The following is a 16,634-nucleotide window of genomic DNA, read 5'->3' on the forward strand; positions in this document are numbered from 1 at the left end:
ATGAAAGTCTTCACAGGACCCTGGAAAACATGTTTTTCCAGATCCCTATATTTGCAGTCTTGCTACTTTCATTTCAACTCAGAACAAAAAGTACTTGGCCTTTAAAAACACCAGTAGCTGTACAGTGGGGAACTGTGTGCCTCCTTCACATTCTCTCGTTGCTAATGTCTACTTCTGTTGTTTCTGCTTGTACACTTGGATTCTGTATTAAGCTGCAGAAGATAGTAATCTCATCTCAGGTTTTGATGTCCCTGAGGGCTCGGACAAGGTGGCGGAGGATGAGTTTGACCCAATTCCTGTTTTGATAACCAAAAACCCGCAAGGTAAGAAAGAGGCCGGGCGGGGGGTGGGGACATCATCTCTCTCCAAAATAGAAATGTGTCTAATCTGCAGGAGGGAAAAGCATCAGCCAACTACTGAAGGAGGCTGAGATGACCCAGAATAGACTGATGAAGATAGACACAGAGATAGGTTTCTCAAAGCTTGACAGTGGTGTTTATTAACAAAAAGTATTTAATAGTTTTACTAAATACTAGCTTTTACAAAGTATCAAGCCAAAATTAAAGCAATCTTTAGTCAATGCAAAGCTGAAGAGATGTACCAAAAGCATTTAACATTTTTTACCACCACTAGAACAATCTGTAGTAAATATTCTTCCAAAGAGATTAACAGTGGTGCTTTGGTATCGTCAACATCTCTTGAACATTGAAATCATGTGAGCATGCCATAGAACACTGAGCTGCCAGAGGAACAGCTATTTATTTTTTAAAGCAGGTTCTTAATTTCAGTGTCTTAATACCTAATTTCTCCTCAGAGCAAAATTATGATTTTTTACCTTATCAAGCAGATAGCTTGATGTTCTCAGGAAGTTATAAACAGCCAATAATACTCAGGCTAAATATGTATTGATTTGAAAATACAGTCCTCTTTGCAAGGAGGCCTGCCTATTCCATGATGTGCACAGAGTGCCTGAACTTTGGGTGGGAAGCAGTGGGGAACTAATTTTTATTTTAAAGATCAACATGTAAGAGATTGAAAATGTAAAATGTCACTTCTCGAGGCTTTTTTGTTTCTGTTTTTCTCCTTTGCTTGCTCTGCACATCTAAACCTCTGTGTTTTGTACTGAATTCCTATCTCTCCACTTCCAGGTGGGCACTCTAGAAACAGCAGTGGGAGCTCTGAGTCCAGTCTTCCCAACCTAGCCAGGTCTTTACTGCTGGTGGATCAGCTCATAGACCTGTAGCCGTGACCCAGTAGCAGATGCAGTTCTGTAACCTTCATGCCGTAATACGCATTTTCATTACGGAGTTATGAGAAAATGATTTTTTTAATCTGCAAATAAAGGGCCCTCTAGCCCTTTTTCTCCCACCCCTTGCCTTCTCCTGTAGAAATGATAAGGAAAGAAAAATCACTTTGACCCTCCAGATACTCCTTGGCCAGTTCCTCCCTGTTAGGTTGCTGTGTTTTCTCATTACCCTTCTTCAATAGCATTATCTTAAGTCAAGCACTAGATGCCATGAGCTTCACCTCTGCTGGAATCGACACCACCAAAAGCTTAACAGTAACTGAAAGGAGTGAATCGACACTGTTGTCTCATTCTTGCTGAGAATGGCCTCCGAAATCAGTCCTCCCAGCCCATCTCCTGATGAACGGGTTTCCCTGTTTTGCTTTTTATCCTTATGCATTATCATGAGGATGTGGCTTCGCTGTTGGTCTTCACTCTAGGCAATAGCCTGGAGAGATGGGTGTGTGGTTTCATAAAGGATAAAACTAACTAGCTGCTAGTATATGTTTGGGAACAGAAATTGAGCCCAGCTCTAGCCAACCAACTTCGGTCTTGTTTGATCATAGACTTAGCCAAGGGATTTTACACCCCATGCAACCTGCCCAGCATTCGTCCAGCTTTCTGGCTTCTGCTGATTTCGCAGATCTGGAGACGTGACTACAAGTACTGAGACCCTGGATAAAATGTGTATGTTATATAAATCCCAAGTATTGCCAGTCCTTTTCATGTTAACTGTCCCAAGCTGGGATCCCAGAATTAGACCAAAACAGGACAGTGGTGGTAATATGATACCTTTTATTAGAAGACTTTTCACTGGGGGGCAGAAGGGGGGGAGGGGAAGGAATTGTAGCAAAAACAGATGTATTTTTCTTGTGATTTTTATTTTGAATCAAATATTGTAAATTGTGTATAAATGAAGACGCTGACTAGTTCTGTTTCCACTTGGCGTTTCAAGTCCGCTATCAGGTGTCTGTACAGGGTTATGATCTCTTTCCCTTGTTTAACTACACAGCAAAACTACAGTGTAACATATGGAATCATTCTGAGTAGACTTGTGTGTCGCTATAAGCTTCCAGCAGGTCCTCTGTCTCTGTAGAATAAGCATGTTGTTTATTTTCCAATAATCAGAAATAAGTGTGCTGACAAGCTAGGCACAAGTTGACTGTGGCTACTTACTTTTCTCTCTGATGTTTAAATTGAAGACTGCAGCCAATGAAATATGTTCAGATGGTTTTCCTTGGCTTCCTAGATTAAAATTTTAAACAAAGCATACTTCTTCACTAACATTAGAATATTGTTCATAAAATAAATAAAGACCCTTGCACTGACATGACAACATGCCTCGTGGTCACCCTCTGTACATGTACTGACTCACTAAAGTGTATTTTTTTCCTTACGTGGAAAGCACTTTTATAAAATCACCCTTTTGAAAAGAGGTGGGCACAGAGAACCTCCACTTGTTCTCGTCCTTGAGTGCCACAGTCAGAGATCCAAAGGGAAGCCTGTAGTTGATCAGATTTATCCCAATAAAATCCCAACTCCATTTGCTTGTTGCTCTATCTAGTGCTTTTACTTCTTCTTCCCACATTTGCACTTTAAGGGGGGTGAGAGAGTGGTTCACAGCAACAATAGCCTGCAAAATACTTCACTGTGGAGGGCAAGCTTTGACCCCAGCCATGAGAGCAGCTGTGAAAGACATCAGAGGGAAAGTCTGGATCCTTCTGTTTTCTTTCCAACTTTAAATACTTCCTATGCCGCCCAACACTAGATGGGCTTAGTACAGGCCTCTGTTAGGGTAACAGATCATTTCCCAAATTGAGAGAGGTACAAGCTTCCTGCTGAAGATAAAAAGAAATACCCATCTAGATCTCTCTGTGAGTGGCAAACAGTGAAAATAGGACTTGGCTTTACCCCTTTGTGGACAGGAAAATTGCTGCAGTTCAGAATCATATCCTTTTTCCTGACCATAGAAAAAATGTATAAACTAGTGAAGAAAATGTTTATTTTTACATAAGGATAGTGTTTCAGCTTTATGTTTTCATATTTGATTTTTCCATATATAACATGCTAAAAATATAATGAAATATCTAATTACTCAATTTAATTGAAACCATGAAGAGAACTGTTTATAGATTAGGTGTCTGTACATTGTTCCTTTCATGCATTACCCCTAATTACATTGAGATACATTATCTAGTCATTTGCTCAATAAAGTTTAATGGAGATGGTTTAGGGAAATGAACAGACTAGAAGGCAGTGACACTGATGAGAGTCCTGAGGGAGATAACAACAAGAAGCTATATTTGGCTTGTTCTTTAGGAGTAGGGCCTCAAAGGAGAAGAACTATTTCCTGGTAAAGAATACATGTGATTTGGTAAATGGGCCCTTCTTGTAGTTTTCTATCATCTCTGAACTAGAAGAGTTCATTTGAGGTGTGCATAGCATGCTAGTAATTCGTAGATTTGCAGATCCATAGTCTGAGCTACAAGAGACACCTTAGAAACATCCCTTAGTCCATCCACTTCATTTTACAGACGTGGGGCCTGCACTGGAGACCTGGGCAGGGCAGGCCAGCCGGGCTCTCCTCCTGACCCTTGCCAGTCACTGGCTGAGTGACCTTCAGCAAGCACTTCACCCCTCGGAACTGCTGGTCCTTAAACAGCAGAGGTTTGGACCAGCTGGTCTTTAAGACTATAGAAGTGTAATACCCAACGTATGTATTGTGAAGCTGAGAAGGACTATAAGGATTTTTATGTAATCCTGATGTTCTTAGAGAATCCTCTGTATCCCTGCTATTGCTATAGCAGTACATTTTAGAGAATTATAATGGGCTTTTATTAACCTGGGTTGTTCTTTCCTGGTTATTTGAATAGAAGCCTAAATCATCACAGTTTTATATATATAATATTTTTTCCCTTAATGTTTTACACACACACACCTATCCCAATAAAATAGTATCAGAAGATTTCTGTTCTTTTGAAATGTATAATCAAGGATCTACCATTTAAAAATGGGCAAATTTTATAAGAATGTGTTTTTGATTTGCTTCTATTCCAACTGTGTAAGAGTAATAACTGTATCAGAAAACATCACAAATTGTTTTTTCTCTTTATTTGCATAACAAGATCACCAAATTCAAGTCCCATTGTTTTTAAAATATAGGCCTTGGAGATTAGATTTAAAGGGCACTTCTAAATATGATTATAATTATTACGATTACCAATTTATTTAGCAGACAAGTAAGAATATTGACATCCAATTGAGTCAAAGGCGTTCAAAGGCATCTGGTTGGGGAGATAGTTCTTATCCCAGTGATGCAGCTGCCACTTAAGTTGTACTTACTAGTAGTACTTCCTAGTTAAGTTGTACTAACTAGTGTCATCTTCAGCATCTAGAAATATTTTCTCTTTGTTGATCTACTTTTCCACCACTACTTTTTGGTTTTGAGCACCAAAATCACCCCCATAAGATGAAGAGTGGTTACTGTTTAAAATAGTGAAAAGAATCATCCACAGAAAAATAACTCAAGAAAAGAACATATTTTTTTTCAAGATGCAACATTTTTGTTTTGTTTTTAATACTTGTTTCCTCCTCTCCTGGCAGGTAATTAATCATTTTGATTCAAGCCAACATAGCCTTGCCCTAGGTCAGGGGCAGCTCTGCATGCAGTAGTGCTGTGAGAACGAGAGCACCTTTGAGGCCCTCAGCCTGGAGGGGCGGAGGGAGCTGCGTTCACATGCGTGCTATGGATAGCTTGGGTTCAAGTAAGCTGTCCCGTGAAGAGGCTTCTCTGTGACCCAGGAGTCTATCTTTCTCAGCCTGTAAGAATTAATTAACAGGGTCCCACAGTCACTAACTGAAGTTTTGGGATACAAATGCCAGCATTGCCCAGTATACTGAATTAAACAAAATAAAGGCTGCCTGGCAGAACAGAATTTTCACATGGATACTGAGAATAGACTCTCTTGAAACACCCCAGATATTACAAAGCTATCTCCTGTTCCTCTGCAGAGGGACACAAAGTTAGCCTTTTCCATTTCCAAGGTAGTGATGTTTCTGAGGTTGGACGTGCTTGAGCTTTTTGACTTGAAATGAATCCAAGATGGTCTCTATTTCCAATCATCTGAAATAAGACTCGACTCTGTTTCTCCTGGGTTTCCTTTTACTAAGATAGGTAAGGGGGCTCCTTGGGTAATGCTAACCTATGCAAGCAAAGTAACCAAATGGTGGTAGTTTCTAGAATGAAAGACATTTTCTTAGCTCTAATTTTGGTGTAGTATCCTGAACTTACTCTTTCCTTGTGAGTATTCTACTCTGCCCGTTGCATCCCTCTTGTCACATGAATGTATATTTACCATAGGTCTTTAACCTGTCCTCCCTGAAAAGGAAAAGTAAACAGATGGACATGAAGCTATCTTATGCAGCAAAAATGTGAAATTTGAACATTGCTACGCAAGTATTGTACAAAAAACAAGTCTGTAAACAAAATTCTAATGTAAGCATATAGGGGAATAAAGTCTTATCTGTTCAACTGGGAGCATGAATGTTTAGAGATGTAAATAACTTGAAATAGCTGAAAACTCACTTCAGCAGAGCGAATTTAAATTTATTGTTGAGTGATAATAAGTATCAGTACAAAAGAAAAGTGTGGACACATGTGACAGACATACTGAGAACATTTTGTTGAGTCAAGGCCATCCTAGAGAATGAATCTCCTTGCAGTCAAGGAAAATAAAACAACTCTCTGTGAGCGTACTTTTCATCTGATCAGACCCAGCGTTGTAAAATGGAGCACAGATTTGTGGCTACTCTTCTCTCATTTAATCATTAATATGCCAAGCCAATTTAATTAAACATCTTATGTTGGCAAGAACAACTTTATACCTGGTGAAAAAAAACTCTCATTTAATTGCTTTGTTGGCTCGAGAGGCATGGCATCTCTAGCCAGTGCTGGCTCCCTCCTATCATGTCCCTGTTCTCCAGGGGACATATGGTAGAACCAGATGTGTCAGTTTATCATCTAAGCCTAAAGGTCATGGAAATTATGAATCTGCTACATATCTCTTGATTGCTTGATTTTGTTCCAAGACTAAATTTCAATTGGTGCTGCATTGTCAAAGCTCTTACAAAGGGGTGTTTTGGCTTTCTCCTCAATAACCATATCAGAAGACTTCTTAATACTCCCAAGTCTTCATTTCCAGTTTTGGAACTGTTATTCCATATACAGTATGGAAAAAAGCAAAGTTCTGGTTGTGCATGGTGTATGTATTACATTAAGGAATAGCCAACCAGGGATAGAAGACAGACTTCTATTCTGTGGAAAGCTCCCTGATGATCCTCACTACGTCAGTCAGATAAAATACCCACAGTAAACCCACTGCAAGCCATTCAGCACTAATAGGAAGTTACCCCTAGTGGAAGTGTCACAGTGTGCTTTACCTGGCCCATGGCCCTACATCAGAACAAGAAGAAATGCATTCGGGCTTTTTAATTTGATGTGCTAAACCAAAGTTTTTGGTGGTTGTTTTTTTTTTTTTTTTAAAGATATAGCCCAGTTTGAGGGAATTATAACAAAATGCCCTACCTTGGGACCTTGGGCTTTGTGATAAGTAAGTACTGTGCAGACTCTGAGGCCAAGGCTTGAGCATAAGTCCCTGGGGGGCAACAGACCAGCTTTATTGAGCTCTGTGGGGTCACAGAGTATCTTCTCTGTGTGCCATTGGTTTCCAAACGAACTGAGCCAAGCAGAGGTTAAACCGATGTCAGTCCTTCATTGCTAGTGGGCAAGACTGCCTCAAACACATTTGCCTGTCGGTGCATCGTTCTCTCCATATACAGGGACTGGTCCCCATGAAAACATGCGTCTTCCCTGTAGAACACATCCACATATTCCAGGAAAGACCTTTACCCACCAACAAGATTTAACGTCTACCTTCTGTCTACAGTTGTTTGGACTCCTTCTCTTGACTACCTTGTTCCTTGTGCTACCACTCCCAGAATTCCTTAAGCACATGTGGCTATCTGGGCTCCCCCGAATTCTCTGGAATTTCTTTGGCCTTCAGAGTTGCAGGCCTGTTGCAAAGAGTGGTTACTCCCTGCTTCAGTCCCACTGCCCCTCTGAAAAGAATGGAAAGTTGGGAGAAGTAGCCTTCTCTGGAGAATTCTATCCAAGTACTTTTCCATTTCCACAAAGCTGACTAATGTTGAAAGACATAGGAAATAGCTCTGGTCCTTGTTTTGAATGACATAAGATTGGTTTTCCCTTCAAACTTGAAGTGGTGTTCTCACAACTGTGCTGCTGAATTTTTTAAAGCTGCTGGAATGTTCAGTATGGCTTCCCATTATTCACCATGAAGGTCCCAACATATGCCCTGAGCTAGAGGGTTTCCCAAGTGGGTTCTCCACTGAAAGTCATTTTCTAATAGAAATCGTTTGTGTGGTCAGGCATGATCTTCCGTCCAGTTCTGGAGCTGTGGATATGGGAATCCCTCACCATACCTCCTTGGTACTTCACAGTTCTCAAAACAACATCTAGCACCACAAGCATTCACTTCATTAGATGGCTACTTTTTGGCAGTCTGTGCACACAGATTGCCTTAATTGAATTCAATTTAAAATTTAAAAAAAAAACACTGACTCAAGTCAAGGTAGTGTTCATTTTGATTACTGGGTCCTGTGCTGCCAGACTGAGTCATTGGTTTGGCTGCATTTTCCATTCCCTCCCCTCCAGCAGATATTGTGCTCTCCTACAGAAGCAGCTTACTAATACTGACTTTCAGGGGAGTTTAGAAGATGAGGAATTGTGCCTTAGTTTTGGCATTGTCCAACTAATGCCATGTGGGGAAGTGGTTCAAGGAGTTTGAGGGGCCTCTTGTAACTCTTTGAGGCTCGGCAAATTTTATTTTCAAATCTTTACCTCCACTCTTTCATTTGAATTTCCTCAAAGAATTCTTTCTGGGTATTACTGAGACAGATGTAATATCAAAATATATGTTTGCCTGAGAAATTAGGATTATATCTTCCCACATAGGTTGCACGAGAGAGATGTTCCATTTATCTCCTGTCAGCTGACCATTGCTTTCCTGTCACCATGTAGCTGCACATATTAAGGTTGTAATGTAATTAAAAATTATTATCTTCAAAATCATATTCTTCAAATACTCTTCAGAAAGCCATTTGGCACCAGTACAGAATTTAACTCAAAATTCTAATTTGGAATTCACAGAATGAATTCAAGCTGTTTGAAATGGAAATAAAAATGGGGTGAAAAGATACTTTTTTTTTTGTTTTGGAAAATAATATTTAAGGTCAGAACTGTTTAAAAAAGAAGCACTGCTAAAAAAAGTTATAGGACTCAGAGAAACATAGTATTTTTGTACAGTATCTTATAAAATGTCTAGACTTCTCTCCACATTCTCTTTACAATGTAATGTCTCAAAGTGACTGATTTCCCAATAAACTGATTTTGTTGCCTCTTTTGCTGTGTTCTGTGTGCTTAATTTAAGCAGAAACTTGAGCAGGGGATAATTTTTAGCAGAAATTGCTGCTAGCTATGGCTTGCTGAGGAGGGGAGAGGGGCAGTTTGGGAAGGGGATGATTGCATTCCATGTGTCCAGGGGTTCTGAGGCATCTGTGGCTCCAGACCACTATACTTACTATTCTTGGCCTGGTGGGTTGGAAGACACCAGTGGTGTCACTTTGTGAGCCCACAATGAAATGATACCTTTACCCCCAACCTCCCTCTTTTTCTCTGGATTCTTCTTGCTTAGTTACATATGCCTTTTTCCTGCCCTCTTGCTAACATGTGCCCAATGACATACTTCTAACCTGCTAATATTTCTTGGAAGGTAAGCTGTCTTGCATTCTGATAATTGTGTATTTGAATTGAAAAGCCAGAGCACGCTGAGGCACCTCTACCTAGATAGAACAAGACTAGTGTATTGGAATTTGCTAATACTTCTGTAATGACCCATGCACTTTACTTCTGCTTAAAGAACTTTGTAACGGACTCACTTAAGCAGAGATCTAGACTGAAAACAAAATTCCAGGGCAACTCCAGCTGAAGGTGATTTATTTTGTACGATTTTGATTCCATAGCCTCCCCTTAGAATGTGCCTTCAGTATTTGCATTTTGGGCACTCTGTGGTCTTTGAATAATGCTTGTGATGTAAATCATCAAGTGAACTTGGCATTTACCAGGTAGCCACGTTCTGCTGCTTTTCGGAGGTTCTGCCTGTCTGCATGTGGAGCAGCTGACCATGTGCCAGAGACAGAATCGAGTTCCTCCCCAGCCAGTACTTCTACACAATCCCAAACTGCCAGGGTAGAAGTGGAGATGGGTGACTGGGTTTGTTTCCTTTCGTCATGAGCCAGTGCCAGGTAGAGTAGGTGTCCGTGCCTGGTCCCATGAGCAGGAGCGTTGCATAGTTCTGCCGAATGTCTGTGTGCCTCACACCTCCATCTCCTTTCCCACACATTGTGCCTTTCATGTTTCAGAATGTGAGACAGTGGTTGGTTGTGTTCCAGTCTGTGTGCAATTTTCCTGCCTGACTTTTATGTTTCTGTTTTTTCTTTCTCCATTTTCAACATGTATTATTTGGTCCCACAATGTTTTTGCCGCGGGTTGACCATTATATGTTCCAAGAAGAGTTAAACTGACCTACACATTAATTCTGCTTTTTTATGCTTTTCTAGGTCTCCAGAGAGATCCCCATCCCTGTCCTGCCATAACTGTAGAGCACTTTAAAGAATCCACGGGTGTTAAAGGCCTTCCCTTGTATCCAGAGCCCTCCAAAGTGTCTGGCACAAAGTCTCAGAACAACTTAGAGTCTGACTACTTGGCCAGGGACGGCCCTTCCAGCAACAGCTCGTTCCACAGCAGTGAGGAGGAAGGGACGGACCTGGAGGGAGACATGCTGGACTGCAGTGGGTCTCGACCTTTACTCCTGGAGTCTGAAGAGGAGGACGAGAACTGCAAGCCTCCCCAAGGGAAACTGGGCGGGGCCGGTCCATTCTCTCCACCGGAAGTCGCTACCGAGCAGGCTAAGGTGGTGCAAGGTGGAAGAAAGAACCAGTTCCAAGTCCTCCCACAGCCGGCTGCTGATGGTCTTGGGGAGCCAGATGTCTTTGCCACTGCGCCCTTCAGGAGCTCAAGGGTCCCACCTGAAGATATGGACATTTTCTCCAAAGCCCCATTCATCTCAAAGGGCAGTGTGGCTCCTTCCCAGCCAGAGGAGGCGGACGTGTTCTTGAGAGCTCCCTTTACGAAGAAGAAGAGCATGGAGGAGTTGCCAGCTGTCCAGAGCATCTCCCAGGAGCTGCCTGCCCAGGCCAGTCTCCTTGGCCAGCCGGCCGATGTCCCTGTGCTCTCAGGCCTCGACAAAGCAGTGTACACCCCTGTCCGAGCTCAATATCCCATGGCTGGGTTTGTGCAAGGAGCTAACCTTTCCTCCCATTCTGTGCAAGCACCAGACCAGCTTGACAGCCTCACTCCCAGGGGCTCCTCCCACCCTAGTGACCGGAACAAAGGACCTCAGCCCCAGAAAGAAGCTGTCTCAGGCCCCGTGGCTGGCAAACCATTCCGCCCCCAGTCCTTATCCAAATATTCCCGTCACTACAGCCCAGAAGATGAGCCCAGTCCAGAAGCCCAGCCCATTGCTGCCTATAAAATTGTTTCACAAACCAACAAGCAGTCGATAGCTGGCTCTGTTTCCATCACCTCCCTCTCCTCCAGGACTACGGAGCTGCCAGCTGCTGATCCTTTTGCTTTAGCACCCTTCCCTTCAAAAGCAGGCAAGCCGAAACCTTAGGGCAGGACCTGCGCCTTAGCCTCTGCTTCCACCCCACTCCCAGCTGAGCCTTCCCAAGGAGGAATCATCAAGTGTAAACTTTATTCCCTGCGTCACAGCAGAACTGCTTCAGTCCACAAGCCCAGCTGCAGTGGTGCTCAGTTGAACCCCTTTAAGTTATGCTCATTTCTGTTGTCTGTTTTGATTTCTGGACTCTCGGGACTTCCATCTCCTTCGTGAGTGGAGGCCTTCCACCTCAACTCAGAACTCTGCTTCTTTTTTTTTCCTGCCCAGAAACTGTTGAAATCCAGAAAATTGCACCCCACCCCCCAAAGGGGTCATACTGCTTCTTTCACTTCCTGCAGCTCCTATTCGAATCCTGTTCATTGAAGAAGCAAGAGTCCCTCTCGGACCTGATTTACTCCTTTCGGGAAGGAAATTTCTGGAAAGAAGAGAGAGAGAAAAATCCTGCCTATCAAGAGGAAGTGTAATCCTGCAGCTACTAATCATTCCTGTAGAAGCAGCAGCCCTGGAAGGGTGTCCTGCTGCTGAGCCTGTGTGCGTGAGTGTCTGTAGCTGTGCAATGTGCACCTGCTCCTCTCCTATAGGAAACGTGCGAACGGGGCCATCTGGCGGCTAGTCCTGTGGGCAGGGCCTTCCCCACCCCCACGCTTTGGAAGTTCGTGTGACTGCCAGATGTGTGGGGGTGTGCACGTGTGCCCAGGGAGCTTTTTTCCTTTAGGTAACTCCTTTCCCACCATGCTACCTCCACAATCAAAGTACTCATTTACTGGCATTTGTCCGCTGGCCTCGCTGACTTGAGCCCTGTTTTTATGTACATGTGGTTTCTCATGGCAAAACGGAGTACACAGGAAGGTACACAGACATCCTGCTGGAACTGAAGTTTCACAGGGGACGTTTTCTCCAGAATTTGCTCTTTGCTGTTAACAAATTCCATTTATCTAGTTTTGAAACATTGATTACCCCTTTCCATTTTCCTCTTACAAGGACAGCAAAGAGCACCTTGTTGCTGTTCCAGCCACTGGGTATCTGGACTCAGTGCCATCCTTGTGGAATTCATTTTCATGAGACGGTGGTTGCAGAGTAGGTTTGCCAGGGTTTTGGTTTTTCTTTTTCTTTCCAAATCCTTGCCATCTTTCTTTACTGCCTCTTGAGGAAATGTAAATCTTGAGACATCTAAATAATGTCTGGGAGAATGATGTTAAAGTAGGTCAGACAGGTGACTGACTTATGCCTTTGAAAGTGTCTTTTCTATCTGGAAGATCTGACTCATTCCTAGCTTTTTTTTCATACCCTTTCATTTTTAGTGCCTTAACATAAAATCCACATCTCAATGGGAAGATTTCTGCTGAGGAAAAAACTTAATGGAAAGAGTGGCTGTATCAAGTTCCAACTTGAAAGCTTCTGTGACTTCTAGTAAATACTAGTGATTCTCCATTCGCTGGAGAAGTTCAGAGTTGCTTAACCAACTGGGTTAATGACGCAGGAATTACTGGAATGAATTAAGCCTAAATGTGCATGATGCTCACTGAAGTTAAGGATGTTGGCAGTAGAGTGGGAGCAACTACTTCTCAGCACTTTTTCTTTGTAGTTAGTCCCCACCTATTTCAAATGTCCAGCTTGCAAGATGGCTAAACAACTGGCAGTGTTTCAGAGCTAGCAGCAATGGCCCTCCAATTTAGGTCTCAGCTGTTCCAGAAACTTGTGGCTTTCAGTTTGGTGGATGCTAAACACACATTCTAAGAGTTTGCTTTCTCCTAATTTCTGATTTTTCTCTGTAACTGTGCATACAAATTGTCTTTCCTTTGTATGAATGTGTTTGGCTGAGGTACATGGAAATCCCTCCTCCCCAACTCTTCCCATGGTCTTTATCAAGAGATAGAAATAATTTAAGGAGACTTCTCATCAGAAATCAAAAACTCTTAAAGGTGGGAACTCATTCTAATTCATTGTCAAAGACTCAGATTACCTTGATAACAGCCCTGGAAAATGCTTTTCTTTTGTTTATTTTATCAGTCTCTCCTAATCAAGTGGCCATTTTTAATTCTCAACATACAAATCAGAATAAAGTCATGACTTCATTATGCAGCTGAGTAAATGTCAAGCATGGGTTTATAATGCTCTTTAAATTCTCCCTGGTGGTCCGGGAGGGGTGGAGACTCTGCATACCTTCCCCAAATAGAGAAATGAATGTAAATACACACAAATTACTTCTGCCTCTTTCTTACTCAGTGATGCATGGGAAAATGTTGACTTGTGGAGTGCATTCATTAGTAGCTAATGAGCAGTGAGTTCTGCAGATTTGTACTGCAGCAAGGCTTTATTCCCTTGCTCCTGAACATCTTGAGATCACGCAGGGTAAGTGCATAGTTTAAAGGTAAAACGTAATTGCCAGAGGTCATCCCGAATCTTGAAATCCGCGTAATTTCACTGTAAGGGATGCCAGGAATGCTCCAGGTGCTGTGGATTAGTAGCACATGCATGTTTCCAGCAATTACACTGCAGCAAGCTAACGCTGAGGAGAAAAAGAAAATATATAATCCACAAAGCACCACACTTTCTTGTTTTCCTTTGTGTTATGTGTTACTTGGTTTACACGTTTGATGGGCAATACAGGAACTTGGGACTTTTCATTTCAGTGGAAAGCAATGAGCCAGAATATATTTGAATGTAAAGCTTGGAGCCACATCATGTATTGATGAACTCTCAAAGAATGCATGTTAACTGACTCACAGGCACTAGCGGGTTAATGAAAATCTTTTATGTGGGGGGGGGGGATTTTTGGCCAGTTTCTTGGCCTTACATACAGCCCTTGGGTCCAAAACCTTGGTTAGATTAGAAATTGGAATGGAGGCAGACCTTGTGGAGCAGCTGGTTAAAATAATGTTTCTGAAAAAGAAAATGAGCAAAATTTGATGCTGACACAGATGCTGACGAGCACCTAAGGGAATGTAGATCAGAAACCATACTTCATTTTGGGCCCACTTACTGTTAAGAGGAATGTGTAAGCTGGTGTGTATGTGTTTACTAGCTCATGTTAGGTCTGAGCTTCCCTGGCAACCAAGATTTCTCTAAACTTCCAAGACAGACACTGATACCTCACTGGCCCGTTATTCATTTAGTGCATATTAGAGTTGCGGGTATTTTCAGTGTCAGCTATTTGATATACATTTATTTCACTGATCCATAAAACTGCAGATTTAAGTATAATCACCAGTGTGGTCTGATAATAGAAATCTTGTGTTTTCTTCCATAAAGAAAAATAATCAAGATATATGTGTGAGATCAAATAATATGTATGCCTTATGTTAAGTAGGAAATTTTATCACAGGAAATTAGAGATGGGTGAGATAGAATGCACTCCCTAACAAGGATATGACCTTAAACAGGGTCACTTGGCTCCCTTTAATAAAGAAAGATGCTGTTCTCTACTGTGTCTTTCGAATTGAAATTGTGGCATGCATACAAATTAACTTTGAAATGGCTGCTGGTCACACAGATGCAGTTTTAACTTGAGAAATTTGGAGCCTAAATGATGGAGAGTCTCAGGAAAGACCTTAGCCTCTGAGAAGTCAGAAGCACCCTGTTGATGTCTAGAGCTGCCCTCTGAGTTCTCAACTTCCAAGGAGTAGACATGGAAGATTTTAAATGGAATTGTGTAATTTAAACTCTTCGTTTTCCATTGCCTTTGTCAACCAATACTTGTAGGTGGTTTTTAAACCAGCAGAATATTTGGACACATGTTACTGAAAACTTCACTAAAGGAAAAGAAGAGATCAAGAAGCTTGCAAATAGGTAGAATCTGGTTGGTCACTGTTTCACTCCATGCCTGGAAGTCTTCCTGGCTTGCCTGCCTTCCTCTTTTGACTATACAGCTGAACGATCACGTTCATTTTCATTTGCCTCCCTTGCTGTTTTTAAACAGTTTCATATAGTTTCAGCCTAGCCAGTGACAATCTCACCAAGTAAAAATGAAGCGGCCCACCTTCCCCATTTCTTATAGAAAGGATGAAGGAAGGTTGACAGGACCCCGGCCTTACTGTGGAGAGACCCCCTAACCCAGAGCAGCTCTCCACCTCCATCTTACACAGCCTCCGAGTGCTTCAGAATGCAAGGAAGTTCACATGAGAAGGGACTGTAGCTGGTAAAAATGGCTAAATGTTAGCCACATGACTTAGTTCAGTGTTCTCAGAACTTGTAATTCTATGACTTTAGTCTGAGTTACAGCCCAGGAATCTTTGAAGTATGTGTGACACAGTTTTGAGTTTATAGTAATGGTGTTCTTGAAACGAGTCACTGTTACTTGCATTGTGATGGAGCTATATGTACATGCTAAAAGGGTCTATTTGATTACCCTTGGGAACAAATTGCAGAAATGGTTTTTCCCAATGTCATTTAAAGTCGGGTGGGTTAGACTTGGGGATCAGAGAAAATGCAGCCTTTTCACTCTGAAATGGCAAGTCAATTGTATTTTCTTAAGTCAACCAAAGATTCCTGTTTGAGGGATATGAATGGAGTGTGTGTGTATGTGTGTGTGTATGTGTGTGTGTGTGTGTATGGCACATGCAGCCTTATGCTTTGTTCCATGGTGTTAATTCAAGCCCTCCTAATAAAGGCATCCAAAGAATACTGAGAAGTGACAGTAGGTATTTGGCGTGAACAAATTCTGTTCCCTTTGCCAAAATGTTTCAGTTAGAACGGGAGTTATTCTCAGTAAAGGTGGGGGAAATATGCCATTGCTTAGCTTCTCTCTGGGGAGTGCGGATGAAACTCAGGAGGGCATGTGCTAAGGGCTCATCAGTGTCATTGGCAGGGCAGTAGTGACCAGAATACCACAAGGCTTGCAAGATGTTACTTTGAATGAGGAAATGTTCAACATCATTTGTTAGCAGACAGAAACCAAGACCATGCTCATTCCATGTAGATAAAAGTGACCTCCCTCTGCTGACTGTTACTGGAGTTGACTGAGTAAGGAAGTCTACCCAGCCATAAGGAGTATTGAGGTCTTCAGGCCTCAGAAAACAATAGTGTATAAAACAATCTCAAGGGCTGTGAACGAGGGAAAGGAAGGGGAAAACATTTGCAAAGTCAATCTTAGTTCTTGCAATACCTCTTCTTTGTAGACTGTGGGATTCATGTTATTGCACTCTTGGTGTGATCTATCTTATGTCTCTGATAGTTTTTATGCATTGTTTGAGTTGTAAACTCCTGTATACTTTATTAAAATGGACCTAATCAAACCATTTACACTGTGTTTTATTTCTTACATCTAGGATGGAAGGGGCCCATAGGTGACTGTCACTTAGTAGAAAGTCTAGTAATACAGTTTCACAATGACTGGAGAGAGCCCACCATCAACATAAAGAAGGAAATCTTAGGAATAAATGAACCCCAGATTTTAAAAAAGACCCATAATGTGTGTGTGTGTGTGTGTGTGAGAGAGAGAGAGAGAGAGAGAGACAGAGAGACAGAGAGGGAGAATCTGCCTGCCTGTTTCCTCTCCAAATATGAGAAGATAACACAATGGTATTTGCCTGTAT

General features: G+C 42.0%; 1 protein-coding gene across 15 annotated transcripts in view; it reads left to right on the top strand.

The window, feature by feature from the left end:
• The window catches only part of AAK1 (AP2 associated kinase 1), a 185,675-nt gene extending 169,338 nt beyond the window's left edge, over positions 1 to 16,337 (top strand). For 7 of the 15 annotated variants that reach the window (XM_017340696.4, XM_089326339.1, XM_070068962.2 and 4 more), the window contains 2 exons: positions 213 to 323; positions 9,980 to 16,337. In XM_017340696.4, coding sequence (XP_017196185.3) covers positions 213 to 323; positions 9,980 to 11,094 — 1,226 coding nt within the window. In that variant the 3' untranslated portion in view covers positions 11,095 to 16,337. Of the gene's footprint in view, positions 1 to 212; positions 324 to 1,148; positions 2,838 to 9,979 lie in introns of those variants that run through there. The other 8 variants (XM_070068969.2, XM_089326342.1, XM_070068970.2 and 5 more) reach the window with 2 other exon arrangements.
• Positions 16,338 to 16,634: the final 297 nt, after the last annotated feature.

The sequence above is a fragment of the Oryctolagus cuniculus genome, chromosome 2, assembly GCF_051225735.1.
Source record: "Oryctolagus cuniculus isolate XC-2025 breed Fujian yellow rabbit chromosome 2, ASM5122573v1, whole genome shotgun sequence".
Taxonomy (NCBI): Eukaryota; Metazoa; Chordata; class Mammalia; order Lagomorpha; family Leporidae; genus Oryctolagus; species Oryctolagus cuniculus.